Source organism: Penicillium lagena (genome assembly GCF_028827675.1).
Source record: "Penicillium lagena strain IBT 129212 chromosome Unknown utg000001l_segment0_segment0, whole genome shotgun sequence".
Classification (NCBI taxonomy): domain Eukaryota; kingdom Fungi; phylum Ascomycota; class Eurotiomycetes; order Eurotiales; family Aspergillaceae; genus Penicillium; species Penicillium lagena.
The window spans coordinates 1,763,310-1,788,929 of NW_026623222.1; the positions used below are offsets into that span (position 1 = coordinate 1,763,310).

Genomic DNA, 25,620 nt, shown 5'->3' on the forward strand with positions numbered 1-25,620 from the left:
TTTATACAAGGAGAGATTTCCTAGTGAGTGTGTGATTGAGGAGCCGTGGATTCCTGGCATTCATAATTGACAGTGCCACCAAGAGGCTTCCCTTTTTGGCATAGTCAGCAGTCAGAATGTTTACTCTTAAACAGGTTCTGCCGATTCTTTTGCTGGGGGAGCTTGTCGTGGCGGGCTTTGCATGTCTCGATCCGCAATGGTGCGAGCCTGGTGTGGTAGCGGTGCGGAAGGAATGGTTTGTATAGGCTGGCTCACTCCAGTCTTGTCTTTTGCTGATGATGAACTGTGTTGTATCAGGAGCGAAATGACCGCCGCAGAACGGATAGACTATACCAGCGCTGTCGTGTGTCTGCACCACAAACCTGCCCAGCTGCCCAGCGCCGAATATCCCGGCGTCAAAAGCCGACTCGATGATTTCGTGGCGTGCGTAAACGGTCCAATCGTCGCCTGGATGTTGACTGATACCTAGCAACTATAGCACGCACATCAACTACACCCTGAAGGTCCATTACGACGGACTCTTCCTCCCCTGGCACCGGCGGTATCTCTGGCTCTGGGAGCGGGCACTGCGCGAGGATTGCGGATACAGAGGGCATCTGCCGTGAGTCTTTCTAGCCTCAGGACCCAACCAGCCCTCTCTAACCACGCAGTCAGATATTGGAACTGGCCACTATGGGCCAACAACCTCGCCGCCAGCCCACTCTTCGACGGCAGCGAAACCTCTCTCTCGGGAGACGGGGAATATGATCCGAACGAGCAACCCATCACAAACGGCAATCTGACCATCCCGCGAGGCACAGGCGGCGGCTGTGTGCGCGACGGCCCATTTAAGGATATCGAGCTACACCTAGGACCCTTCTCACGCACACTCACCTCCTTCACAGACATCCCCTCCCCGGGATTCGCATACAACCCACGTTGCTTCAGCCGCAGTCTCAACCACTGGGTAGCGAGCCGGTACACGAACAGGACGATCGTCGACACTTTGCTCGCCTCTAGGGATATCAACGAGTTCCTCACCGTCGTAGACCACTGGCCGCCGCGGATGGACGGGGTCTTTGGCGTACATGGCGGCGGCCACTTTAGTCTCGGCGGAACCCTTCAGGATCTCTTCGCCTCGCCGCAGGAGCCGGCGTTTTTTCTACATCATGCGATGATCGATCGCGTGTGGAGTATTTGGCAGGACCGGGACGAAAAGACACGGCGGTATGCACTCAATGGGACGGGGGTTATTCTTAATCCGCCTAGTGCACCGCTGGTCACCTTGGATACGGTGATGGAGTTTGGGATTTTGGATCGGCCGCGCTCTGTGAGGGAGGTGATGAGTCCGGTGGATGGTGGACTTTGTTATACATACACTTAGTGTTTAGGCACCAGGCACATTCGCCGAGTGAGACAAATGGATCTGATGATGATGACACGACTTCTATTTTGGGGGATCGCGGGCCAATCAGTGGTGTGAGTTGAGTATCCACGGTTGCAAGGCGGGCGGGACCGAGCAGGAGATCTTGAGTTGTCCCGAAAGCGTCGGTGAGAATAATACAATCGTGGACTCCGGGATCATAGTAATCATGGTACGTCCGTAGCTATACTCCGTGAGTACCGAAAATATCCCAGCCAAGCTCAGATCGGCTCCGCCACCTCGGGACCTACCCAAGGCTCCACTGCAAATCCTGAATCTTCTTGCTTTCTTCCTGGTTTTTCTCTTCGTTTTGTATTTCGTTTTGTCTCACCTCTTGTTTCTTTTCTTTTCTTCTTCACCCTCTTCCCCTTCTTCAACCTCTTCCCCCAGAGATTGTAAACGCCCACCCCCACCATGCTGCGCTTCAACATTCTGCAGATCTCCCTCTCGCTGATCGGCCTCCTCACACTGATCTCGGCAGAGCAGTCCTCCACCTCCACCACCGACGACCTCACCCACCGTGAGGCCGTCCAGGAACTGCTCGCCAGCATCAACAAGGACTCCATCCACAATACCCTGCACACCCTGTCCGAGAAATTTCGCGATGGCGTTTTCCCTGATGACCAAGCCGCGGCGGAGGCAATCCGTGAAGACGACGAGAGCCTCTCGGATCGCCTGATGAACCTCGTCAAGAGAGATGGCAAAAACGGCACTGCTCACTCGGAAAATGTCTCGAGCACTCCTTCGTCGCAGGCTACTACCACGGACTCCACCACAACCACCACCACCACCACCACCACGGAGAGCTCGTCCAAGCCCACCACTACCACTACCACCACCACTACTACCACTACCACCACCACTACCTCGTCACCCCCTCGACTACATCCACTACCACCACTACGGAGTCTACGACACCCCCCTCGTCCCACACGTCTACCTCCAGCACCCCGACGACGTTCTCCACAACGCCCAGCTCGTCCGTCTCGTCGAGCTCTTCTGTCTCGTCGAGCACCTCCACCCCCCAGGCATCCACCTCCACCTTCCAGAGCACGACCACTTTGCCCAACGGCAGTGTCAGCACTGTCACCGCCATCACCGTCGTGCACCCGAGTGCAACGGACTCCGCTGCCACGGGCACCAAGCCAGCCCCCGGTCTGCAGACCGGCGCTGCAGCCTTGACAACCGGCTTGACTCGCGAGGTGATCGCCATGGTCGGCGGCGCTGTCGTGGTCGCCATGGCTCTGTAATGGCGATAGTGATGCCGGCTCCCTCTCTGCACATCCTGGAATTGCCATGATTCCGAGACATCCTTCGCATCTGTTTTTTATCTTTTGAGTGGCGTTTTTATTTCTGCACATGTCCAAGCACATCACAGCACAGCACAGCAGCGGTCCTCTTGCATCTCTTCATGACTCACGTCATCTTACGATCCTTACGCACGACCCACGAGTTTCCTACTTCCGTCTCTCCTTTCTCGAAGCATTGCCATCGACTGGCAGCGATCCCTGGTCTTATTTCGGCGACGCAGATCTTTTGTACCACACATAGTCACCATATCTTCATGTGAATTAGTTAGATCTTTCGGAGTGGACATACAAGAAACCTTAGTTTCCGAATATCTTGCGTGTAGACATGTGCATTCATGATGTTCAAGTAAATGCAAGGGTATGTATGTAAAAAGGCTCTCAAGCAAAAATAAGTACCAAATCCAGATATCCCACATCTCCTCGAATCTCCTCACTGTCACCGACCGGTGCCAGCAGCACCCTGCCACCTCTCCTCCCCAGTCCAATACCTCACCACGCTCTCCCACCCAGCTAGATCCCCGTCCCTTAGCAGCGCCGCAACATCCACATTGAGCGGCGAGTCCGGTTGCGGATCCGTCAGCAGCTGGTGGATAGCCGTCAGCGTCGTCGAGAGCGTGTACACGGGACTCCAGTGCTCGGTGGTCAAGAGCGTGAGACAGATCTCGCCCGTCGTGAAGGAGATGTTCGGGTGGGAGATGCGCGTCGCGAAGCGGATGGTTGGCGGCGCGAGCGGGTAGTTCGATGGGATTGCAATGCGGAGATGCCAGAGGCCGCCTTTTTGTTTATTCGTTCATGTTAGTTCAGTGCAATTCGGTTCGGATATCTACGAGATACTGGAGGAAAGAAAGACGCGAACGACATACCCTCATACGGTGTCCCGGCCACGCCTTTTAGCACAGCCTCCCAGTGGAGCAGGTCCTCCTCGTCGACGGGGCCGAGGTGCAGGAGGGCTTCGTTGGGTGACTTGGTGTAGTCTTTCAGCTCGCGCAGGAGGCGTTGCGTTGTGCTGGATGAGTGTGCGGATGACGACATGGTGAGTGGATTGGAATGTGCTGAATGAGAGACTGTGTGGTAGGCCGAAGGAAGAAAGAGAAGAATGCACACGGTATTATGATATGAGCTGGATAGAGAATGAATAATGCGACCGCGCTGGCTGTCGCGCCGGAGGGGGTGAAGGAGGTACAAGAGGTGAAGAGAGGAAGAAGAAGAGCCGAGTCTGGAAGCGCCGAGGTTGTTGGACTGGCCTGGCTGTTTCCCCCAGACAAACCAAATCTCCACCCAGATTCATCATCCACCCCATGTGAAATCTACACCAATCCCTTTTCCATTCACTCTCGTCATCATGCGCACTTCGCGTGCCTCCAAAGAAACAGCCAAAGTGCTACAGGCTCTGTCATCTCCTCCGCACCGCCAGACGCGCACTTCCTCGCTCAACGCCAGCGGGCTGAAAACGTTCGCGTACAACGCCAATCCGCCAGTCAACTCCCATCCCGCTGTGAAAAGTGAGGATGAGTCCTCTCTCTCCTCTGCGAATACAACAGACATCGAGGATTTGCTCGAACCGCCGTCGAAACGTCGAAAGAACAACACGGCCCAGTCGACCGCTATTCGCAAGCCCCGTTCAACACCCTCCAAGACTGCCGTGAAGCCGGAATCCGATGATAACCACCCTCCAGCACATTCGCGACGACTCCCGGCGCGAAAACAACGCGCCGCGGATGGCTCAGTTACTGTTGAACCGCCGTCGAATTGGGAAACCATGTACAATCTCGTGAAACAAATGCGAGAGGAGAACCCCACTGCTCCGGTGGACACGATGGGTTGTGCAGAGCTCTACTGGCGCGCATCCTCGCCGCGAGATCGCCGGTTCCAGACTCTTGTGGCGTTGATGCTCTCGTCTCAGACCAAGGACACCGTGACGGCTGTGGCCATGCAGCGACTGCATACCGAGCTGGGTGATGCACCAGCAGATGATACAGATGTCAAAGCAGAAGAAGATCATCTTTCCGAATTCACCAAGATCAAGACCGAAGAAGACGAAGGCGACAAGAAGCTCCCCGCACCAAAAGACAGCACGCTCAACCTCGAGAACATCCTCGCCGTCTCGCCTACCCGCCTCAACGAACTCATCCGCACGGTCGGCTTCCACAACAACAAAACAAAATATATCAAATCCGCTGCCCTCATCCTCCGCGATGAACACAACTCCGACATTCCGTCCACCCCCGAAGCCCTAATGGCACTCCCCGGCGTAGGCCCCAAGATGGCCTACCTGTGCATGAGCGCCGCATGGGGTCGGCACGAGGGCATCGGCGTGGATGTGCACGTCCACCGCATCACCAATCTCTGGGGCTGGCATAAGACCAAGACGCCTGAGGAGACCCGCAAAGCATTGCAGTCGTGGCTTCCGCGCGATAAATGGCATGAGATTAACAAGGTGCTTGTTGGTCTAGGGCAGACGGTTTGTTTGCCCGTTAAGAAGCGTTGCGGGGATTGTTGTCTTGCTGGTACGAAGCTGTGTAAGAGCGAGATCAAGGGATTGCCCAGAACTGGGATTGTTGTTAAGAAAGACAGTCCGGGGGGAGGAGCCGAAGGTGAAGGTTGAGATGTCATGATCGTGTCTTATATAGGAAAGGGCCAGCTATAACTCAGTTGTAGTATATTCTATCACCGATCCAGGGATCCAGGGCGTAACCATCTAATTGTTCAACTATTCTCCTCGATAGACAGTATAGTTGACGATGACTAACTCGACCCAAGCTCCCCACTTAAGCTCCGACGATAAACATCATCTTCTCTTTTCTTCCTCAGTTCAGCCACCATGGCCTTGCATATAGACCACAAAGACCAATTCCCAATATCTGTCTGGGCCGAAAAGGAACTCTACCTCCTCGACAAAGAACAAGAAGCAGAAGCCAACTCCTCCAAACTTGCCGGCACCGCCGCATCCGTCTCTCCGTCTACACGCCGCACCCTCCAAGCAGCCGGGTACGCCCTCACGGGGCTCGTGCTCTCACAATGCCGCACGGGAATGGGCGGGCGTGTCGTCGGCGAGTTCACGCCCGACCCCGCGATTTCGTCTGCAGGAACCGATGAGAAGCTACGGCTAGGATCGCATGGCATTCGCGTTGGAGATGTCGTTCGTGTGAATGCCGTTACGTCTGGGGCTGCTAAGAACAAAGATAAAGAGAAGAGTGGCGACGGGGCTAAGGATGGACCGGAGGGAGTCGTCACTCGTGTCTCGGACAAGGGCGTTTGGATTGCGTTTGGGCAGAAAGGGATGGGTCGCCCGAAGGACGAAGATGAAGCCATTGAGCAGCTGTGGGGTAAGAAGCTCTGGATGTATGTCTCACTTGTTGTCACGGCCAAAGATGTTCTCACTAATTCAGGTCGCAGCCTTAAACTCGCCAACGATGTCACGTATCGACGGTGAGATGATTTGATCCGAGCCCGTTCTACCACCCACTAACTCGCGCTAGGATGAAGCAGACGATGACGAAGCTCAGAGAGATGAAACAAGATGCATACACGAACTTCATGGAAATTGCGTTTGGGCACAGTTCTACATCACGGCCCGAGTACAACATGGACGAAGTCCAATTTGTTGACCCCTCGTTGAACGACTCGCAAAAGCACGCGATTTGCTTCGCGCTGGCTTCCAAGGACCTTGCCCTCATTCATGGCCCCCCTGGCACGGGTAAAACGCACACGCTCATCGAACTCATTTTGCAGTTGGTTCAGCGCAAGCAACGGGTGTTGGTCTGCGGCCCATCCAATATCTCGGTCGATAACATCGTCGAGCGGCTGGCTCCTACCAAAGTCCCTGTCGTGCGCATTGGTCATCCGGCGCGCTTGCTTCCCTCGGTTCTTGACCATTCGCTCGAAGTCCTGACGCAAACCTCCGATGCGGGAGGCATTGTCAAGGATGTTCGCAAGGAGATTGATGCGAAGCAGGCTAGTATTCGGAAGACGAGGACCGGCCGAGAAAGAAAGGCGATTTACAATGACCTCAAGTCATTGCGCCAGGAATTCCGCGAGCGGGAGTCCAAGTGTGTCCACGATCTGGTACGCGAGAGCAGTGTGGCTCTGGCTACACTCCACGGCGCCGGAGGATACCAGTTGAAGCAGCAGCAATTTGATGTGGTGATCATCGATGAAGCGAGCCAGGCATTGGAGGCCCAATGCTGGATTCCGCTGATATCTGCGAAGAAGGTCATCCTTGCTGGTGATCATTTACAACTGCCTCCGACGGTCAAATTTCAAGAGCCTGGCAAAGGCGCGAAAAAAAGCAATGCAAAGGAAACCAAAGACAGCGAGTCTGCTCCAAGGACTAATCCCGAGGACGATAAATGGACCAAAGATATCTCGCTGGAAACGACACTGTTCGATCGTCTACTGTCGATGCACGGCTCAAAAGTCAAGACCATGCTAACTACCCAGTATCGGATGCACGAGAAGATCATGAACTTCCCATCGGACCAACTCTACGAGTCGAAACTAATAGCCGCAGACGCAGTCAAGGCTCGTCTGCTCATCGACCTACCCTACGAAGTCGAGGATACCGACGACACACGGGAACCTCTTGTCTTTTGGGACACGCAGGGCGGCGATTTCCCCGAGAAGACCGAAACCGATGATATCGGCAAGAAAGAGGCTCTTCTGGGCGAGAGCAAAAGCAATGAGATGGAGGCGATGGTCGTGGCCCAGCATGTGGACAACCTAGTTGACGCGGGAGTCCGCCCCGAGGACATCGCCGTCATCACTCCGTACAACGGCCAGCTCGCGGTGCTGTCGCAAATGCTGCGAGAGAAATATCCCGGCCTGGAACTCGGCAGCGTTGATGGATTCCAGGGCCGGGAGAAGGAGGCTATTGTTGTTAGTCTGGTGCGCAGCAATGATGCGCATGAGGTCGGGTTCCTGCGCGACAAGCGGCGTCTCAATGGTAAGTCAGCTTTCTTCTCTGCGTGAGAGTGACCGCTGAGATATTGTCCGAAAGTGGCAATGACGCGACCCAAGCGCCATCTTTGTGTCTGCGGGGACTCGGAGACTCTCAGTCGGTGAGTAAAAACTCAATTTCCCCCTCTTATTCTTCTACAATCAGTCCCATGTTGATCAGGGTGTTTGTCCTACAGGAGCGGGGTGCAGTTCCTCAAGGACTGGATGGCCTTTTTGGATGAACACGCCGACCTGCGCTATCCTGACGCTGGGGATCTACTCCAATCAAGCGCGTAGCCAATCGAATGATGCAATCAATGTCCCGGGATAATTAATAATCATGGGATTAGTCCCATCTCTGGGACCGGTCGATCTCCGTTGGTGAGATCTGTAGGAACACACAGGTTTGCGATTCAAGTTTTGACTTTCCAGCCGCGCCGCACGGTCTCGCTCGCCCCAGGGTCCGCGCGCAGCATCAAGGTCCGGAGTTTATCGCGTGTCCGAGATAATGCAGGATTGCAGCACCAATGCCTAGACAGACACTCCCTTATCATGGAACCGAACCCAAGCTGGACCAGTCAGACAACGCACGCAGAAACGAAGCACAGCACCGCAGCTCAACCTAGTCCCGCCTAGCCTAGTTAGTCCCGCCCGCCAAGCAATGATCTACATTACGGCGGATGGGTCGGAGATGCTATACCAAAAGCAGCACGGCAGTGAGGGGTTGACAAGGGGCGACAGGAAGGACAGGAAGAGCATCCCGGTCAGTGATTCATATTCGTTGAGGTGTACCACTCGGTCGTCTCAGCTTGGAGCTTCGGCAGTAGGTGATTCGTCTGCGGGAGGCCGGTCTGTGCGAACGGGTAAACCATGTGGTGTTTCAGACTGGGGAAGAGGAATTCTTGTGGCTCGGATTGTAGAAATCATCTGCTTGGTAGAAGATTCACCATTAAATGCCTGCTCGCATAGTCATTTTCCTCGGCCGTTCACAACAGCTGGTCGTGGCCCGCTGTGTACTCGTGGACTAGGGCTAGGTCTACATGTCCTCCCCTGGCGACTACATACTACATGCACTTAGTTACACTCGACGACCATCATTATTATTTGCTCCGAATCCTGCTACACTCCACCCCTCTTCGGGAACCTCTCCAGAACTGGTCTCGGCATGACTTGATTGCGATCTGGTCTGGTCCCGTTTCGGTTGTAGCGTGAAGAAAGGGCCCAGCCGCGGTGTGGGGGGTTTGACCAAGTTAGTCTTGCAGCTTCCCCTTTTGCAACACCCACTTCCTTTCCTCTCTCTCTCTCTCTCTCTTCTGGTCTCTCGTTATCTTCTTCTCTCCTTGCATTTATTTCTCATCTCGTTGTTCTCACTTCTCTCTCTCTTCTTCTTTTTTCTTTTTCTTCTCTTCCCTTCTCCCGATCCCTCTTCTCTCGTCTTTCCATTCTCTCACTTCTTCTCCCCTTTCCCTGAAACTGTCTCGCAAACGCCGTTCCGCCGGCATATCTTCCGCGGTACTTGCAACTATGACCCTGATGATACCTGGCAATGTACAATCTCCTCTCGTTTGCCCCTGCTTGGTTTCCGCCCTGACTGACTGGTTCTCTCCCGTTTGATAGCTCCGTTCCATCGCCCTGCAACTCGTTTAAGGTCGTCCCGCGGTTCTCTTCCGAGATCCGCTGAGCGGGTCTGAATCATCTTGTTTGCTTGTTTTTTTCTCGACATTCACTCACTACAAATTCGTTTTTCGTTTTTCGTTTTTTCTGCGACGACTTTATACCCCCATGTTCTGCGACCGAAAAGAATTCCTTGTAATGATCACCACCGTGCTGTCTTTCTAATCCGTGCCGACTTTCTCCTCGCTGTGACCGTCGGCCCTGATATAAGTTATGTCGAGAAACGCCGATCCGCGGTTGATTGGAAGTCCCGGTAGCGATTCAGGGAGTCCACGACATTTATCCACATCCTCGCCTCCCGGCCAAGAACTCTCTTCGTCTGCGCCTGCGCCTTCGTCGTCTTTTTCGCCTGATACCAACAACTATGATACCGCCCTGCCGCCCATCAGCAATTTCACCCAATCTCCCATAGCGCACCGTCGGACAGGAAGCACCCTGAAGACCGTCATGCGCAAGATCTTCACTCGGAAAAGGCAGAGCCAGCCGGAGTGGCTGGAGGAAAGCCCCCATGAGGCTCATTATTCGGCGTTATCGCCTCGAAAGTCCGGGCCTGAGGCAGAGGGGAAGTCGTTTCTGGTTATTCCCACGCCCACGCCTCCCTCAGAGTCGAAACGCAGTAGTCCTCTTTCAGAGCAGAATCTGAATCTCGCGGAGCGTCATCTGTCTCCCACGACGGCCAGCCACAGCCCATTGGGATCCCCGGGCTTTCCTCCGCGCCGCCGGCGGGCTACACTACCCAGTGTGGTCTTCTCTGACGATGAATCTCGGTACGACGAGGTGGCTCCAAGTGCGGTTTCTGACCCGCAGGATGATTGCTCGTATATGCCGGACCCGTCGCGGCCACCGAGTATGCTGCACGCTCGGAGGCGATCAAGAAGTACAGAGGCCCTACGAAGACTTGCGAGCGACGATAGCACATCCACTCCGTTCCCCTCCAAGCCCCGGCACACCAGACAACCCAGTTCCAAGACGCCGAGGGGATCCAGCTCTGCTAGTGGCCAGTCTCGCAGACCGTCCACCGGAACAGCGGTGACCAGTGTCACTCGCGGATCTGCGGATCCATCGCTCCCCGACTCAGACCAGCACGCCGAGCAAATCAGCCTGCCCCCGAATGTCGGCAATCTAGTGCATACCATGCAGCAAGACGATAGCCTCACTCTGGAGCAGCGATTGACCACGCTTGAGGTCAAGTTAATCGACCTCGAATTCGCCATTGCCCGAATGCAATCCCACTCCATCGACAGTTCCACCAACAGCGCAGAGCGATCCTCAAGACAGAAACACGCCCCTCCTCCAGACCCGTTCTCCCCTTTCATGCGCAACAAACCATCCTTCCTAGGGTCCGAGGACCGTGACAACTCCCCCAGTCCCATGACAACCACCATGCCTGGCGGTGGTCGCCCACTAAGCACAGCAACCATCCGCCCAGAGACAATGCAGTCCCGAACCGTCCGCGCAGCAACATCAACGACCTCCCTCTCGGACTACAACGGCGTCTCAATCGAACAATACAGCGCCCTAATCACTCTCCTGCGCCGCGAGCAGACCGCCCGTCGGAACCTGGAAACCCAAGTCGCGGGTCTGCGCGACGATATCCGCCATGTGCAACGCGCGGCTCTGCACTCCATGGAGCTGGGCACTATGTACCCGATACATAGTGCCGAGTCCCAGGAGTTCTTGCGCTTTCGTCGCGCGCTCGATGACTCAGATACATCATCGCCTATCCATGCGTCGGATGAGAAACCCAATGGGGGCACTTTTGATAGTGACTCTGATTGGGACCGTTCGGATAGTTTGCAGCGCGATGATCCGTTTGGGTATCCCAAGTGGGAACGGGGCCAACGGGTTGTCACGGCTCCGATGATTTGATTTTGTTGTTCTCGAAGAACCCGGTGGATCGGATCAATCGGCTCTGGCGAGGGAATGCCCTTCGCTGAGGGAATTGAGGCTTTTGTTGCTTGTACAGCCTGCTTGCCAACTCCACCAACAAGGATTATGATTAATCCCTCATGAATGCGCACAGAATACGTTCTAGACTTCGCAAACGGTTCGAGCGTAACTCCCCGCCTAGCGACAGGATCGCACCCTTCCACTCCCATCACATACATACAATTTTCGCTTCTTTTTCTGCCCCATGGCGCTTTTGACATTTCGGCCCAAGGGCTGGCACAGCATGATATGTTTTTTTCCACGTACAGTATGCAGTCTGCCTACATGTGATACATGCATAAGCAATTCAGAGTTCGGTTTCTATGCCGTATGCGTTCCTATTGAGTTTCTATTCTTGTAATTGACAGGTACGCGGTAGATGGGTCACAAAAGCTTAGTACTGAATTCAGGGTCGGTTTGCCTATACACCATTGCTATTGACTACACAACCTAGTTTATTTGCACACTCATTCCATATAAATTAGTGCTAGCGTGGAGGTAGTGTATCTTTGTCTATGTACCTACGATCATACAATACAGAGGAAATACGACTTTGCGACTCTATGTCCTAATTTTCATAAAACCACTAATTTCTACTCTCATTTTTTCTACCAAAACTGAAAAGTCCAAGCATGGTATGAAAGTCACAAATAGAAGAGCCTCTTGTGATAACGTCCATAGTGAGTTTGTATAGGATTTGGAGGGGTGATGATGCCATATCACTGCCGGCGAGCTACGGGTTGGGATCGAAAGGAGAGGGGAGTATTTTGGTATCAAGTGACACCTCAATGACGCCTCGATACAACCAGAGGTACATAGGAAAGATACACTTTCTTTTGCGCTAGTACTATTTTGTATGGGATGGGTGGGCAAATAGACTCGGGGATGTGTAGCTAGTGGTAGGGACGTGCGGCTAAAAGGACGGACCTTGAAATAACATGTCCGCCCTCGAAAACTGTTACACAAAGTAACACATCGAAGTATAAAAAATGGAGTTGAGGTATCGAAAGTAAATAGATCCACACACGTAAAGCTTCACGTAACAGAAAGTCTGAAAAGGAGACAGCACAATTGTAAAAGTCACTACGTACGTACGGCCACCCTCAGACTGATGCAAACGCCATCACACAAGCGAAATATGAAAGCTTTTTTTATACATTAAGAGTAAATAGATCTACATACATGAAAGCTCAAGTAACCGACCCGCTGGAAAGGACACAGCAAAAGCGTAAATCACGCCGACTCGGAGGAGCCCGCACTGATCTTGGCACCGTCCTCCGTGACAGCAAGGGTGCTACTCACGGACTTGGTCCACTCGCGAACCAAGTGGCCCTTGAGAATGATACCGGCCATGATAAGATCCACGAAGACAATGAAGAAAGCGCCCATGCCCCACATCCAGCCCTCACCAACTGCAGCCTGCCACTGAGTCACAATGAAGACGGACATCAGACCGAAGGAGACTCGGTACGCATTCAGCGAAACCGATGCCTCGACGGGGTTATTCAGGAAACACTCGATGATATAGTTATAGCAGACGGGGAGGGCGAGCAGGGCACCGAACCAGATCAGGAACCCGCCCAGCGCCAGAACCATATAGTGGAGGTGATACTCCAGGCCGGCGCCGTAGATGCCCAGCCCGATGGGGAGGATGATGCTCGGCAGAATGGTGTTGGCCAGGCGGTACTCGGTGTGCCAGGTGCCGCCGCGGCGGCGGGCTAGCATGAGTGGGATCTTGTCGTTGAAGAAGTAGCCGTAGACCTGGGCGGCGATGATGCCGACCCAAGCGGTCATGGTGAAAAAGGCCATTTGCATCGAGGAGAAGCCGTAGCCGCCAGCTTCGACGGGGGGTTGGAGGTAGGTTGCTAGTGTGGAGGCTTGCATGATGGGAAGACCGAGAGCAATGAAAATGTATGTGCCCGTTAAAAGGGTGATAGGAGAGAATGTGATCTGGAAAGGAATGATTGCGCGGCGGATCTAGAACGGGGACTTTGGTTAGCGTTTGATTTTCCTTTATTGCATGGTGTTAAGAGTTATCTTACCATTTCCTTGCCCTTGCCGGAAGGCTGAGTTTTCGTGCCTGGTAGGAAGGTAGCCACGCGCTTTGCAAGCCAGCCCTTGGGGAGAGGAGCGCGGCTGGGCTTGGTGTCATCGCGAGAGTACGTGGTATCCTCAACGAAGAGGAAAACAGCGATGATGGCACCGCCGACGGGGCCGAGAGTCCACCAGAAGACATAACTCCAGGGCTTTGTCTCCGCAATGAAACCGCCGAGGGTGCCACCACCGACAACAGCAAAGATGATCAGGACCTCGAAGACGGCAAAGGCCTTGCCACGCTGGTGCAAAAAGAACATGTCTATGATATATCCACTGCCCAGAATGGCGGGAATACCACCGAAAAGACCGCAAATGAGACGCGAGATAGTGAACGGAATATAGTCATCTGGGCCGGTCATCTCGCCCGCCCAGATCTGGCAGGCAAAGATAGCCACCAGACTCCAAAGAACGACGGCGCTGCGACCGATGACCGCCACGAAGGGGATAAAAAAGAAGGGACCGGCAACCCAGCCTGCAAGGCCGGCTGCGACAGAGTTGAGCAGGGCCGCCTGTGTGCTGTGATATGCGGGGACTTGTTCCATAAAGGTGAGCTGGTTGGAATTGGGCGACATCTGGGCGGCAAAGCCAGCCAGGCAGATGGAGATGAACACCGACAGCTTCTTGAACATCGGCCAGTTCTGCAATCCCGTTAACATCACGATTTCTTGAGGAATGGCCTTTTTTTTCTTTCTTACCAATGGATCCTCCGGATCATCGCTTGGCTGAGGAACAAGGACAATGCCATCATCGTTCTTCTTCGAGGCCAGTGAGTCTGTCTCGGTCCTCACATCCGGCGAGGACACCTTCACATCTCTGTCTGTCGTGCTCATCGTGAATGCCAGCGCCTGGAGGCCACGTTAGAAGCAGGGGTATAATGAAAAGAAAAAGGAAAAGATCGGAGAAGAAAAAGAAAAGAAAAGCCAAAATAGAAAAGAAAAGTGGGTGTAGCGGTCGGAATGGAAATGGAATGAAATGCCGACAGGTTGTTGTCTAACTGCAAAACATCTCTCGCATGCGGTTTAGCAAGGCCCAATTAGTCCAGAGAAATGCAGCTGGGGGCTACGCAGATGTAACACTCAGCCCGAAGGCATGGTTTAATAAAGTCAGTGTTGGGGCGCCTGCAGACTATGATTCGCTCGCGATACCTTAGGTCCGATGCTAGTTTTAGACCCGTCGCGAACTAAAGTGTTAGCGAGCCTTGGGATGGAGGTCTCTGGATTGCCTTGGCAAATAAAGCCCAGGCGCCCTAGTAATCTATGGCGTTCCGTGGTTCCTGGCGGAGTATTTCTATTACACTTAGCACATCCCCCTCACTTGTTGTAGATCCATATTCGGAGAACAAGCCGAATGAATTCATGCTAGTTGTGAGAGATTTTAAATTGGAAAATGAACATGGATTAGTCTAACAACGCCATTGACCTTTTAACTCCCCGTCTTGACGACTAAGCGATAAGTTACAGTACAGTTTTCATACTTGCCTATGTTCCTCAACACGTGGACTGTGTGGCGAGGGTGCCCTTCGGGTCCCGTTGGTCGGAAGTGCTTCGAGGGGCCAATTGGTGGGTGTTGGAGGCTCGCCGTCCGATCCCTGCCCTTGGGTTGTAACCACTTCCACCGACATAGTCTTCATGATACCATGTTCGTCCGGAGCGGCCCATAGATGAGATTGGCTATCTCCGTCCGACTCCTTTCCTCGGTCGTCCATGGTATCCAACATACTATCGATCACTCCGTGGCGAGAGCTGCGGCCAGTGCGCATCGAATGGAGGGGTAAGGATTGCGAGATTTGGCGCGACTTGGATCGGGAGTATTCGGTCGACATGGAATTGTGGCCGATCAGCGGACGAACGGACGGCGCAGCTGCAGCAATGACGCCCAGCGTAGCTTCCAGTCTAGAACTGAATTAGTATTGAATTGCTGAGCAAGACTCGTGCGACCATCACTTACACTGCCCATTTGAAAAGATCCACAAGATCCCCTAGATGGATAGTTAGCGTTTGTTGATCCTGTAGGATTTATATCACATACAAGTCGGGTCGTGTGTTGCCGTCAAACTGGGAACAAGTGCGGTGCGAACGATGGCAAATGCGCCACTCCTGAAAAATTATTCGGTCAGTATTGTTCAGAGACTATTCTCAAAAGCCGGAGAACATACGCGAATCCCAATGCCATAATGGCGCAAATGCCAAACTTGACTCGGCGAGGGAGTTTGATATTCCAAAGGAACATAATCGGTAAGACCGAGAGAATGAAGTCGGTCGCGGCAGCGATTGCTAAAAGTATATCATCAGCTCCTAATACTTGGATCAAGAGACCAGAAGAAGCATACATCCTTGGGCAATTCCGGTACCATTGATCACAGAATCGGACCAGCAAGTCCCCTTAATGCCCTTGTTCCAGTTATACTCCACGGGTGTACATTGTGGGAAGATGATGGCAGCGTCAAGGGCACTGGTAATCGTATTAAATGCGATAAAGCACCAGAAGAAGATTTTCCACTTCTTGCTCGTGAGACTAAATGGTTCCTTTGGTTAGCCGGTGGTGGAGAGCGAGGCTCAGAAGAAAGAACTCACAAAAGTCGTTTCAAGAACAGGCTGATCGAGATCTTCAGGAAGATCGTCGAGAAGATCAAAAAGAACTCGGAGATGCGCAAAAGCTTCACGCAGTAGGCCGCTCGAACAGGATCGAGGGACAAGAAATGCCGCCCGAGGCCATATTTGGTTGATGCGACGACCAGGCCCATCACCACAATCGCACACAACTAGCGCGGGATTTCGGTCAGATACAGAATGGGAGGGGACTTGGGAGAGTGACACCCACCAGCGCAAGAACATTGAACACATCATCCCATCCAAACATTCGCATCACAAATCGGCGCACATAGAGTCGTAAGCCAGTGAGAATGAACGCCACTACCGTGGTGAGAATAGTCGGAACCAAGACATCAATGGCCCGAGAGTCATGGTTCTCGGCCAGAGGCGAAGCGGACACCATTGGAGTGGGTGAGGGCGACTATGCCGGTATATAGTGTTGTTGGGTTGTCGGGAGGACAGTTCTACATGTCTTCGCGAGAAGAATGCGAGGGCCAACGAAGGAACAAATGTGACCAAGGGATCTGCTGCACTCATATGGGTTTTCTCCAATTCAATGGACAGGGAACCGGGCAAACTGTAAAGCCTGATCTCAGATACATACGAGGATCGGTACCATACCGGCTTTTAGTGGATCCTTCTGCTCCTTCGCCCAGCTGGGGACCATGGATCATTACTGTATAATATTATCCACCCCTGAGATTCACCGATCGATCGAGAACTAGTCGATGCAGCACTAGTCTCTGTAACACACCGGGCAATGTTCCCATCAGCTGAAAAAGGGACGCACTACGCTGAGTAGCGTTGGCCCAGGCTTTTTCTAGCTTCTTCTCCGATTGGAGTGTCTCGGTTGAGCTCGCAATGTACACTCGGTGAAATGGCCGTGTTATTTTCTGTGCGCCGCCTCAACACAGCGGTTCTTTTCGTACTAACTTTTACCGAGCTGCAGGCCGGCCCGCCTTCCCTGCAGGGGTTCCTGGGCAGAGAGTAAGTTTTCGGGTGGCGGATGAGTTATCCAATGTTACGGCTATTCTTAGTTTGGGGCCTTCATCCATGGACTTCACCATGACAAATACGGCTCCGATGTCATGATCTACGTTTGCCAAAGAATATCGTCGGGGGATCCTCTGAGAACTCGACGATCTATCAACCTAGGGGCTGCTAGGGGGTGCCCAGCCACCCCACTCGAGGAGTGGGGTGAGGTGTCACTTTTGCATCTCTGTGCCTATACAGTAACTCCCAAACGAGGGGAAGAGTTACCTCCGGCTAAGAGTTCATGCATGGTCCGGGATCATCAAAGCCTATGTTGGTTAATCAAAAAATAATTTGCATTGTAAGAGGTAGATTTGATAAGTCCAAGGGGCACAATCCTTCTCGAAAGATGGGTGGCCAATCAGGATTTCTTATCGATAAAGTGGGCGTCGGCGCTATTGATGTCGATCGGTGCCGCACCCGTTGGGGACAAGCTCGACTCCTTGGATCGAAACTGGAGCCAATTAATCAATTTATGCGCATAGTGGCGCCTCGGTGCGCCTCGGTTGCCCCGTCTCGGCCCCCGTGGGTACCTATCCGCAAGCACTTACATAACTGTATGGTAGCGATTATCAAATGATCTGTTCAGATTAAACCAAACTGGGAAAATGCGTTTATTCTCCACCAGGTCTGTCTTTCCTTATTCCTCATCACTGCCACCCTGCCCACCCCCACCTTGTGTCACGGTCAACCATCAATCAAAATAATAATGGGCAGCGCATCATCCAACAAGGACTTCACCGTCACCATTGTTGGTGGCGGGATAGGTGGTCTAACTCTTGCGGCTGGTCTTCTCCGCCGCAATGTCCCTGTTCGAATCTTCGAGGCTGCCTCGGCATTCAAGGAGATTGGGCTAGGGCTTTCAATTGGCCCCGCGGCTCACCGTGCCATGCCGCTAATCGACCCCCAAATCCGAGAGATCTATGACTCGCTGGTCACCACGCATGCCGATAGCCCTGGCTATGAGAGCTATGCGCAAACGTGGTTTGAAGTTGTCTGGGCGAGTGGGGTCCACGAGGGGGATTTATTAATGAACCTCAAAGCTCTCCCGTCAGGGCAAACGACGCTCCGTCGCGCAAATTTCCTGGAAGCCCTGGTCAATTTGATCCCGCCGGAGATTGTACAGTTTGGCAAGCGGCTGGAGAAGCTGGAGGAGACGGCCGACGGCGTGAATCTGTATTTTGATGATGGCACTACAGCTGTCGCAGATGTCGTTGTCGGGTGCGATGGAATCAAGTCCAAAGTGAAAGAGTCCATGCTGCCCGAAGAGTCGAAAGACAAGCAGCCTCAATATAGCGGCATGTACGGCTACCGTGCTGTCTTCGACATGGATGAGATGGTGCAGGCTGTCGGCGATCAACGCGCCAGGGTATCTACCATGTACATCGGGGACGGTGCATATGGAATCTCGTATCCGATTATGCGGGCCCAAAAGGTTAATGTCGGACTATATATTCTCAACGACACATGGAACTGCGATACTTGGGTGCGACCGGCAAAGAAGGAGGACATGCTGCGAGATGCCAGTAAGATGGGCAGATACTGGAAATCGCTAGTCGAGGTATGACACCAATTTCCGGTTTTGGAAAAATGGCTAACGCAATTGCTTGTTTTAGCACATGCCCGATCCTTCCCAATGGGCCGTCTTTGAACACCCTGCCCTCTCGACATATTCACGATCTCGTGTGGCTATCCTGGGAGACGCCGCGCACGCCTCTACACCGCACCAAGGCGCTGGAGCTGGACAGGCGATTGAAGATGCGCTTGTACTGGCAGAACTTTTTGGTGATTCCAGCGTGAGGTCGGTCAGTGATGTCAAGGCGGCATTTAAAGCATACGACGACGTTAGACGGCCTCGAAGTCAACGCGTGGTCACTAGTAGCAAGGAGAATGCCTATCTTCTTTGCTTGTGCCTGGAGGGAGTTGGCGATGATGCGGAGAAACTGAAAGAAACATTCCAAAAGCGACTACGTTGGCTTTGGGACCTGGATGTGCAGGCTCATGCAGATGAAGCCAAACAGAAAATGGCCGAATATATGCGAGCATAATGTGTATCATGCTGTAGATCTACAGGAGTCCTCAAATGTATGTTGCATTTCCGAGCGTCTTGCCTCGGTTTATAGACTCATAGCGATATTATTCTATTTTAAATTTTGCTTTTGCCAGTACAAAGACCCATAGTATATCTCCAGTCTTTCTTGTCTATTGACACTCCCTACCTTGGTGAAATCCTACGATCCTTCTCCTGAAATATCTCAGCAGAGTTCAACACGGATTAGGCTTACGAAAGCTCTGCCAAGGTGTGGGGTAGGACAGCTATAACAAATGGTGATACCTCGGCTTTTCAATCACATTTAGGCATCCAAAGAATCTAAAAGCACGCGGATTACTCGGAATTCTCTCTTCATTTGCGTGACCCTAAAATTTACAAGGCCATGGCAGCAATCCAGATTTCTGATGAAGCTCTGAAGGGCATCCAAGATAAAGTGGTTCTGATCACGGGTATGTCAGCAATACTTTGCGAATAGGTTGATTTAACAAACTCGTTCCAGGAGGCTCTTCCGGTATTGGCAGGGCTACTGTAGAGCTATGTCTTCATCTCGGAGCCAAGGTGATCATTGGCGATGTCAACTCGCCACAGCCCGTGTTCCCCGAATCGGAAAACCTACGGTTCTTCAAGGTCGATGTCTCAGAATGGGAAAGCGTACGTAACTTATTTATTCAAGCTCACGCGTGCTTTAACCGGATCGATCATGTATTCGTCAACGCCGGGGTTGGTACCACGACGAACTTCTTGGATGAAACACTGGATGAGTCGGGCCAGTTGGCTGCTCCTGACATGCGGACCATGAATGTCAATCTCACGGGTGCTATATACACGCTCCGACTAGCTGTCCACTTCTTTAGAAAGGAAGAAAATACTGCAGCAGCGAAAAGCATCGTTCTCACGGCGTCGGCCACGTCTTTTCAGAACTTCAGTGCCGCCGACTATGCAACAGCCAAGCACGGTGTATTGGGCGTCCTGCGCGGCGTTGGGGGTCAGATTGATTCCAATATTCGGATGAATGCTGTCGCACCATCCTGGACAGCGACTGGGATGGTACCCACCGAGGCCATCCGGTCCATGGGGGTGCCAGTTCAGGAGCCGGAGGCAGTGGCTCGGAGCGTCGTGTTGCTCTTCGCTGATCAGCAAAGATACGGAGAGGTGATCTATAGCTGTGATGGCAAGTTCATAGAGGTCAACAAGGCAAAAGGTGGGCTCCTTGATAGTGCACAGAGCCTCCTTAAGGGCGTTCTCACTGAAGATCAAGTGGTGATAAATCTCAAAGCGGCGGCAGACGCTGCGAAAGCAGCAGTGGAAGCAGGACAGGCCTAAGACACATATAATTCTGGCCCTCACATCTTGCTACGTGGATAGCTATGGCAGAATGCACTCCTCTTCCGATTCGTCATCCGGAAACCTCTTTAGTATTGTTCGCCCATAAATGCTGCGCAGTAATTGACATGTAGCCAAATGCAAACATAATGTGTAATATCGTAATCAATACCTCCGTCTAGATGTTGCCCGGGGTCTTGGCCCACCCTCGGTTCTCCGCATTTTGATGTTTGATCCTGGTCATAAAGAAACCCCCCTCGGCATTTATGAAAGAACATAAAATCACCATCTTGCTATCAAGCTTACAGCGTCCAGCAAATCACCATGGCTGGCTTTCCGCTTCTGTACCCAGACAACCGTGAATTAACGGGAGGCGACCTGCTTGCCCAGTCACTCAAGCGTATAGGCGTGGAGGTTGCTTTTGGCCTTCATGGCGGCCATCTTGATTCTTTCTTTATGGGCTGCGAGTCCGTGGGTATCCGCCTCGTGGACACGAGGCATGAAACTGCCGCCGTCCAGGCCGCTGAGGGATACTCGCGAATTAGTAACAAGCTGGGAGTATGCTTTGTGACTGCTAACAGTGGGTGAGTGTTTTCCCATAAGTCTTTCAGGCAGCCATTTAACCAATAAATAGCTTTTCCAACGGACTGGCTGGTCTTGCTACAGCCTATGGTGATCGGAGTCCCATTCTCTGCATCACTTCCTCGCCACCAACTCGAGATACCGAGAACAATTCCCTGCAAGGCTCAATCGACCAAGTTGTAGCGGCACATCCAATAACAAAATTTGCACATCGGGTTACAACTCCAGAAGAGTGTCCAAGAATTCTGTCGCATGCCATTCGAGTCGCGCAATCGGGAGCTCCTGGTAGGTGACATCGTTGATCTAATATTTCCTCTATTAATCCAGCTTTGCTCTAGGCCCCGTCTTGCTTGACTTCCCAATTGATGTACTATTCTCTCCTATACAACCCAAACTCATATCGTGGGGATCAATTGCTTCGCCTCCCTCGTTTCCTCCCGGGCCTCATGCAGACGCAGTTAGTGCGGCTGCTCAACTGCTTGCTCGTTCCAAACGACCAGTGATTATCACTGGAACTGGCACCAAATCTCTTTCGGTATGGCCGCTTTCCTCTGAGTTCTTGTCTTTACTTATGAATTATAGGCACGGAAGAATCTGGTGCAGTTTGCTGAGACATGCAGCGTGCCCATCTTTAACACCTCCAAATTCGCACTGTTCACCGAGAACTCTCCCATGCTATCTCGAAGCACAGCCGGAGACCTGGCTAAACTGCCACTTCTTAATCTCCCTCGACCAGATCTTATTTTCCTTCTTGGTGCACGCACGGGCATGTTTCTCGGTGGCAGGGGTGGTGCTATCATTCCGCCTCAAGACTGTGCGTTGATTCAAGTGGACTGCGGCGGAGGAGAAATTGGCCGCACGCTACCAGTTGATCTAGGAATTGTTTCCGACGCGGATGCCTTTGTGACAGCGATGAAGCTGAAGGTCTCAACTGCCCATCAAAGTGCAGTTGACAAGCAATGGGTTCAAACCGTACTTGGTCTAGCGACTCTGGAACTTCCTTACGAAAAGGAGCCCGAGACTTTGGACTCTGGGCTTCTACATCCGTACCATGCAGTAAAGCACGTCTTCTCCGCTGTTGAGCCCGGAAGCATTGTGGTCCTGGACGGGGGCGAGGCAGGGGCATGGGCAGGCAATCTTGCCATGCACTGCCAGCCCAGCGCTATGATGACCGCAACAGGCTATCTAGGCTTTCTGGGCACTGGCTTTGGATACTCATTAGGTTGTGCCATTGCAGCCCCTGATCGAAAAATTGTCAACATCCAGGGAGACGGGTCTGCGGGTTTTCACTTGATGGAGCTCGACACATACAAAAGACTCAATCTCAACATCATGACCGTTATCGTCAACAACTCCAGCTGGGGTATGAGTTCCAATGGACAGGATATAGTCTATGGATCGAAGAACCCAGCAAGGCCCATTAGCTCACTGAGCCCTGGAACCGAGTACGATGTCGTTGCCCAGGGATTACAGAATGCCGCTGCAAAAGTCTCGCGTATATCTGATATTGAGAGCACTGTTACCAGCTTCCAAACTATGAACGGACCAAGCTGTATCAACCTCATTGTGGATCGAAAGCCGGTTCATCCTGTTACTACCGCGATGGTTGGAATGACGGAGGATCCTGATTTGATTGTGGTTCCATATTACGATAATATTCCTCGGATACGCTACAAGCTTTAGGATCGGTATCATAGCTACCCATAGTTACCCATAGCTTAGTTCTAATTACGCCGGAGGATGTCAATTGGAGAAGATCGGAGACTATTGAAAAGGACCCGAAGAAATTTGTAAACATGAGTTGGTTATAACCACTGAGAATTAGTTGAGCCAATGAGGATTTCATAAGGTGGCAGCTGAAGTAAAGTGTTGATCGCATTGGACATACCAAGAGCGATCTGTTTAGTGTACCCAGATACAATGGTTCGTTCGCTGCGTTCCAGATAGCTTCGGTGGTCTCTTGGACTGATCCTGTCCACCTATGAATATACTAGGCAGTTATACCATAGACACCAAGCAATTTTATCAGAACGACATTCCTTGAGACTCACACTTCACAATTTAAGAAACGGGTATTGGCATTAAGTACACATAAGGGACGCAGACAGATATCATCCAACAAAATGCAAAATCCTTAAATAAACCCATCGTGTGTACACTCCCAAAACAAAAACACACAAAGCGATAATCCCTGTACACAAACAAGACCATCCCGATCACTAGCTGCTGGAAGTTCCCGATGACAACCCAAGAGCCTTGCCAACATTCAACTCAACCGTCAACGTATTCGCCGCCAGCGCTGCAGTGAAATAAGGCAGATTCTGACCATTATAGACACTCGAGTTCCCCGTGATGTCGAAGGGGATGATCCCACTCGAGTACTTGTTACCGCCCTCCAGCAACTTGATGATTGCGGCGTCATCGACTTTCGAGGTCATGGGGATGGTATTGTTGCCTGGTTTCAGGACGAGGTTCTTCAGGTAGGACTGGCCCATTGGTTGACCGGCGACGGAGAGGTCGAGGGTTAGGTTGCCCTGTCATTTGAATGAGTATTGCTGCATATTATATAGAGAATATCCTCTAGGAACGGAAGACGAGGAGAGGAGAACATACCATTGCGAGAGTCAAGACAGACGGGTTGGGAATCAGCACCGTTCCATTCATATTAGTTCCATCAGGTTGCGTGCCCAAGATATTGAACTCGGTGACGTTGAAGCCCTTGAGCTTATTCAAACCTATATCAATTCATCAGTTCCATTCCATCCCATTCCACACTGCATAGCAGACAAACACAAAGACTCACCCTTCATAGTAACGGTCTTGTTATACGTAACCGTAGTCTTCGGCAAGGCACCCTCCTGCAAAACAGGCTTCCCATAAATATTCAGGTCAACCTCTTCATTCAACATAACCGCCTTCGCATAGTCGCCAAATGCAGACACATCGCTCAGGCTCAACGTCTGCGAGATGTCAACCACAGCCCCATCCTTAGATTGCACCGCTGGCACCTGCACAGAGGCGAAGGGGGCGGCCGCGCCGAGGAGGGAGACGCTAGCGCTGAAAGCGAAGATCTGTGGATGGAACGAGGCGTGCGAGCCGATTACTTGTGTTTGGGTGAGGTGGAATGAGTCGGGTGTGGGATCGCTGATAACCATGCTGGTGATGTTTAGGGTGGATTCATTGACGTCCGTCTGGGCGATTTTGGGGTAGCCGACGTAGACGCTGTGAGGATGTCAATACTTATCAATTATGAAGTGATGTTTGGGGTTCAACTTACACGGGCAATAGGACAACCAGCAGCACGATGATGATGACAATCAGATGCACCCACCACCACTTCTTGTAATGGGTTTTAGCTCGCGAACCAAAGCTGCGATTTGCTGGCGCGGACACCGCAGTAGCCTCAGCTGAGGCCTTGCTGGTGGACATGCTGTCAAGCTTTCTCTCGATTATGTCTCAAACCTGCCTGCAACGAGTGGCATTGTCAGCTTAGAGATATAAGCACAAAGGGGAAGAGCGGGCAGGTGAAACACGCTGTACTTACCTGTCCGACAGTAAACTGCAACAATAATAGCAAAAGTGAGAAGAGGAGTCCCGTCCGCCCTACTGCAAAGAAATGAAGGAACGAACAGTGAATTAAAACGAGCGACAGCAAAGAAGTAGAGACGAAATTGGGGGACGGAGTCAGGTCCAAGAAGGGCGAGGGTTGCATTTACTTTTTATAATAAAATAAACGCGGAGGATGGCGTTTTGGCCCGCATTATTTTTACTTTTTTAGTTCTTTTTTCTATGAGTAGCAGGCAGTGGCAGTCTGAGTGACAGGATCCTCCATCGACTGTTCCAGCTTAGGGCCAGCCAGTCGAGTCATGAATTCCCAGTTCCAGAGAAGAACCACTGTCACATGCCATGCAGAACCGCAAGGAAATAAGCGACAGGCTGGATATATTATTGTGGCTGGTTGTACCCTCCCAGCCAAAATGGAAAAGCTTGGGTGGGTGGGGGGGGAAGGAAGGGAGGGAGTACAAGTATGTAGTAATCCGGAGAGATGAACTAACTGAGTCTAGGTTAGGACCCTTTTTGGCTTCTGTGCGGGGGGGAACAAAAGAGAAGAAAATACGATAATCACTACCTACTAATAATAATCGACCCCCAAAGGCCGATCATCTGCACCGAAAAAGTATTTCGTGTTTCAGGTTAAGTAAGAAATCCTGCGATCCCCCCATCGTTCGATTGTCGATTGAGCCTGTCTGTCTGCGCAAGCGCGAGCACAAGCAAAAACACTCGGATCGGCCGAGGCACAGCATCCTCAGCGCTGAGCCAAAAATAATAAGCTGAATCTGACACTGCCAATCCTGAAAGATTCAACCACAGACTAGGCCGGATGCAGGTCTATGAGCAATAAATAATGACAACGGGGCGTGGTGGCCGTCCTACCTATCATTATTATCTGGCGGTTCTTGCCTGGTGCACCGTGCTGTGTAACCTTTGCTAACTCACTCGGTCAGTAGGAAGTCAGTCAAGGGATGGTCCGCAAGCTACTACGGTACATGCTGTTGCACCGGCCACTTAAGGCCTCCGTTGGCCGCCGAGCACCTAGTATCCTATTGGCCGAACCACGGTGAAACTAGTCTCAGAAAGAGGCGCTGGCCAAGGCCGGATACGATGAGACGACGATTCTGCGGATCCCGTGCC

At 52.2% G+C, this 25,620-nt stretch overlaps 12 protein-coding genes across 12 annotated transcripts; 8 read left to right on the top strand and 4 right to left on the bottom strand.

Moving 5' to 3' along the window:
* Positions 1–116: 116 nt before the first annotated feature.
* On the top strand, positions 117–1,363 carry N7510_000781 (tyrosinase family protein; the record flags this gene model as incomplete). The annotated part of the gene is made up of 4 exons (XM_056972710.1): positions 117–235; positions 298–423; positions 479–601; positions 655–1,363. 4 exons carry the CDS (start codon positions 117–119, stop codon positions 1,361–1,363), a joined length of 1,077 nt encoding a protein of 358 aa, XP_056837827.1.
* A 453-nt stretch (positions 1,364–1,816) lies between these two features.
* N7510_000782 (putative GPI anchored cell wall protein (Dan4)) lies at positions 1,817–2,652 on the top strand (the record flags this gene model as incomplete). Its single annotated transcript, XM_056972711.1, has 2 exons — positions 1,817–2,211; positions 2,349–2,652. 2 exons carry the CDS (start codon positions 1,817–1,819, stop codon positions 2,650–2,652), a joined length of 699 nt encoding a protein of 232 aa, XP_056837828.1.
* Positions 2,653–3,148: 496 nt separating this feature from the next.
* pex4 (putative ubiquitin conjugating enzyme (UbcJ)) lies at positions 3,149–3,744 on the bottom strand (the record flags this gene model as incomplete). Its single annotated transcript, XM_056972712.1, has 2 exons — positions 3,149–3,486; positions 3,576–3,744. 2 exons carry the CDS (start codon positions 3,742–3,744, stop codon positions 3,149–3,151), a joined length of 507 nt encoding a protein of 168 aa, XP_056837829.1.
* A 310-nt stretch (positions 3,745–4,054) lies between these two features.
* N7510_000784 (endonuclease III domain-containing protein) lies at positions 4,055–5,317 on the top strand (the record flags this gene model as incomplete). The annotated part of the gene is made up of 1 exon (XM_056972713.1): positions 4,055–5,317. The coding sequence occupies one exon, from the start codon at positions 4,055–4,057 to the stop codon at positions 5,315–5,317; it is 1,263 nt and encodes a 420-aa protein (XP_056837830.1).
* A 216-nt stretch (positions 5,318–5,533) lies between these two features.
* N7510_000785 (putative DNA helicase) lies at positions 5,534–7,944 on the top strand (the record flags this gene model as incomplete). Its single annotated transcript, XM_056972714.1, has 5 exons — positions 5,534–6,054; positions 6,109–6,141; positions 6,192–7,654; positions 7,709–7,769; positions 7,845–7,944. 5 exons carry the CDS (start codon positions 5,534–5,536, stop codon positions 7,942–7,944), a joined length of 2,178 nt encoding a protein of 725 aa, XP_056837831.1.
* Positions 7,945–9,534: 1,590 nt separating this feature from the next.
* Positions 9,535–11,190, top strand: N7510_000786 (uncharacterized protein; the record flags this gene model as incomplete). The annotated part of the gene is made up of 1 exon (XM_056972715.1): positions 9,535–11,190. One exon carries the CDS (start codon positions 9,535–9,537, stop codon positions 11,188–11,190), a length of 1,656 nt encoding a protein of 551 aa, XP_056837832.1.
* A 1,293-nt stretch (positions 11,191–12,483) lies between these two features.
* N7510_000787 (synaptic vesicle transporter) lies at positions 12,484–14,177 on the bottom strand (the record flags this gene model as incomplete). The annotated part of the gene is made up of 2 exons (XM_056972716.1): positions 12,484–13,227; positions 13,293–14,177. 2 exons carry the CDS (start codon positions 14,175–14,177, stop codon positions 12,484–12,486), a joined length of 1,629 nt encoding a protein of 542 aa, XP_056837833.1.
* A 638-nt stretch (positions 14,178–14,815) lies between these two features.
* Positions 14,816–16,341, bottom strand: N7510_000788 (uncharacterized protein; the record flags this gene model as incomplete). Its single annotated transcript, XM_056972717.1, has 3 exons — positions 14,816–15,239; positions 15,921–16,108; positions 16,168–16,341. 3 exons carry the CDS (start codon positions 16,339–16,341, stop codon positions 14,816–14,818), a joined length of 786 nt encoding a protein of 261 aa, XP_056837834.1.
* Positions 16,342–17,679: 1,338 nt separating this feature from the next.
* N7510_000789 (uncharacterized protein) lies at positions 17,680–19,018 on the top strand (the record flags this gene model as incomplete). Its single annotated transcript, XM_056972718.1, has 2 exons — positions 17,680–18,531; positions 18,587–19,018. 2 exons carry the CDS (start codon positions 17,680–17,682, stop codon positions 19,016–19,018), a joined length of 1,284 nt encoding a protein of 427 aa, XP_056837835.1.
* A 387-nt stretch (positions 19,019–19,405) lies between these two features.
* N7510_000790 (uncharacterized protein) lies at positions 19,406–20,346 on the top strand (the record flags this gene model as incomplete). Its single annotated transcript, XM_056972719.1, has 2 exons — positions 19,406–19,472; positions 19,523–20,346. The coding sequence occupies 2 exons, from the start codon at positions 19,406–19,408 to the stop codon at positions 20,344–20,346; spliced, it is 891 nt and encodes a 296-aa protein (XP_056837836.1).
* Positions 20,347–20,670: 324 nt separating this feature from the next.
* Positions 20,671–22,611, top strand: N7510_000791 (thiamine pyrophosphate-binding protein; the record flags this gene model as incomplete). The annotated part of the gene is made up of 4 exons (XM_056972720.1): positions 20,671–20,930; positions 20,981–21,213; positions 21,267–21,463; positions 21,511–22,611. The coding sequence occupies 4 exons, from the start codon at positions 20,671–20,673 to the stop codon at positions 22,609–22,611; spliced, it is 1,791 nt and encodes a 596-aa protein (XP_056837837.1).
* Positions 22,612–23,147: 536 nt separating this feature from the next.
* On the bottom strand, positions 23,148–24,357 carry N7510_000792 (DUF3712 domain-containing protein; the record flags this gene model as incomplete). The annotated part of the gene is made up of 4 exons (XM_056972721.1): positions 23,148–23,462; positions 23,542–23,663; positions 23,732–24,150; positions 24,206–24,357. 4 exons carry the CDS (start codon positions 24,355–24,357, stop codon positions 23,148–23,150), a joined length of 1,008 nt encoding a protein of 335 aa, XP_056837838.1.
* Between the last annotated feature and the right edge of the window lie 1,263 nt (positions 24,358–25,620).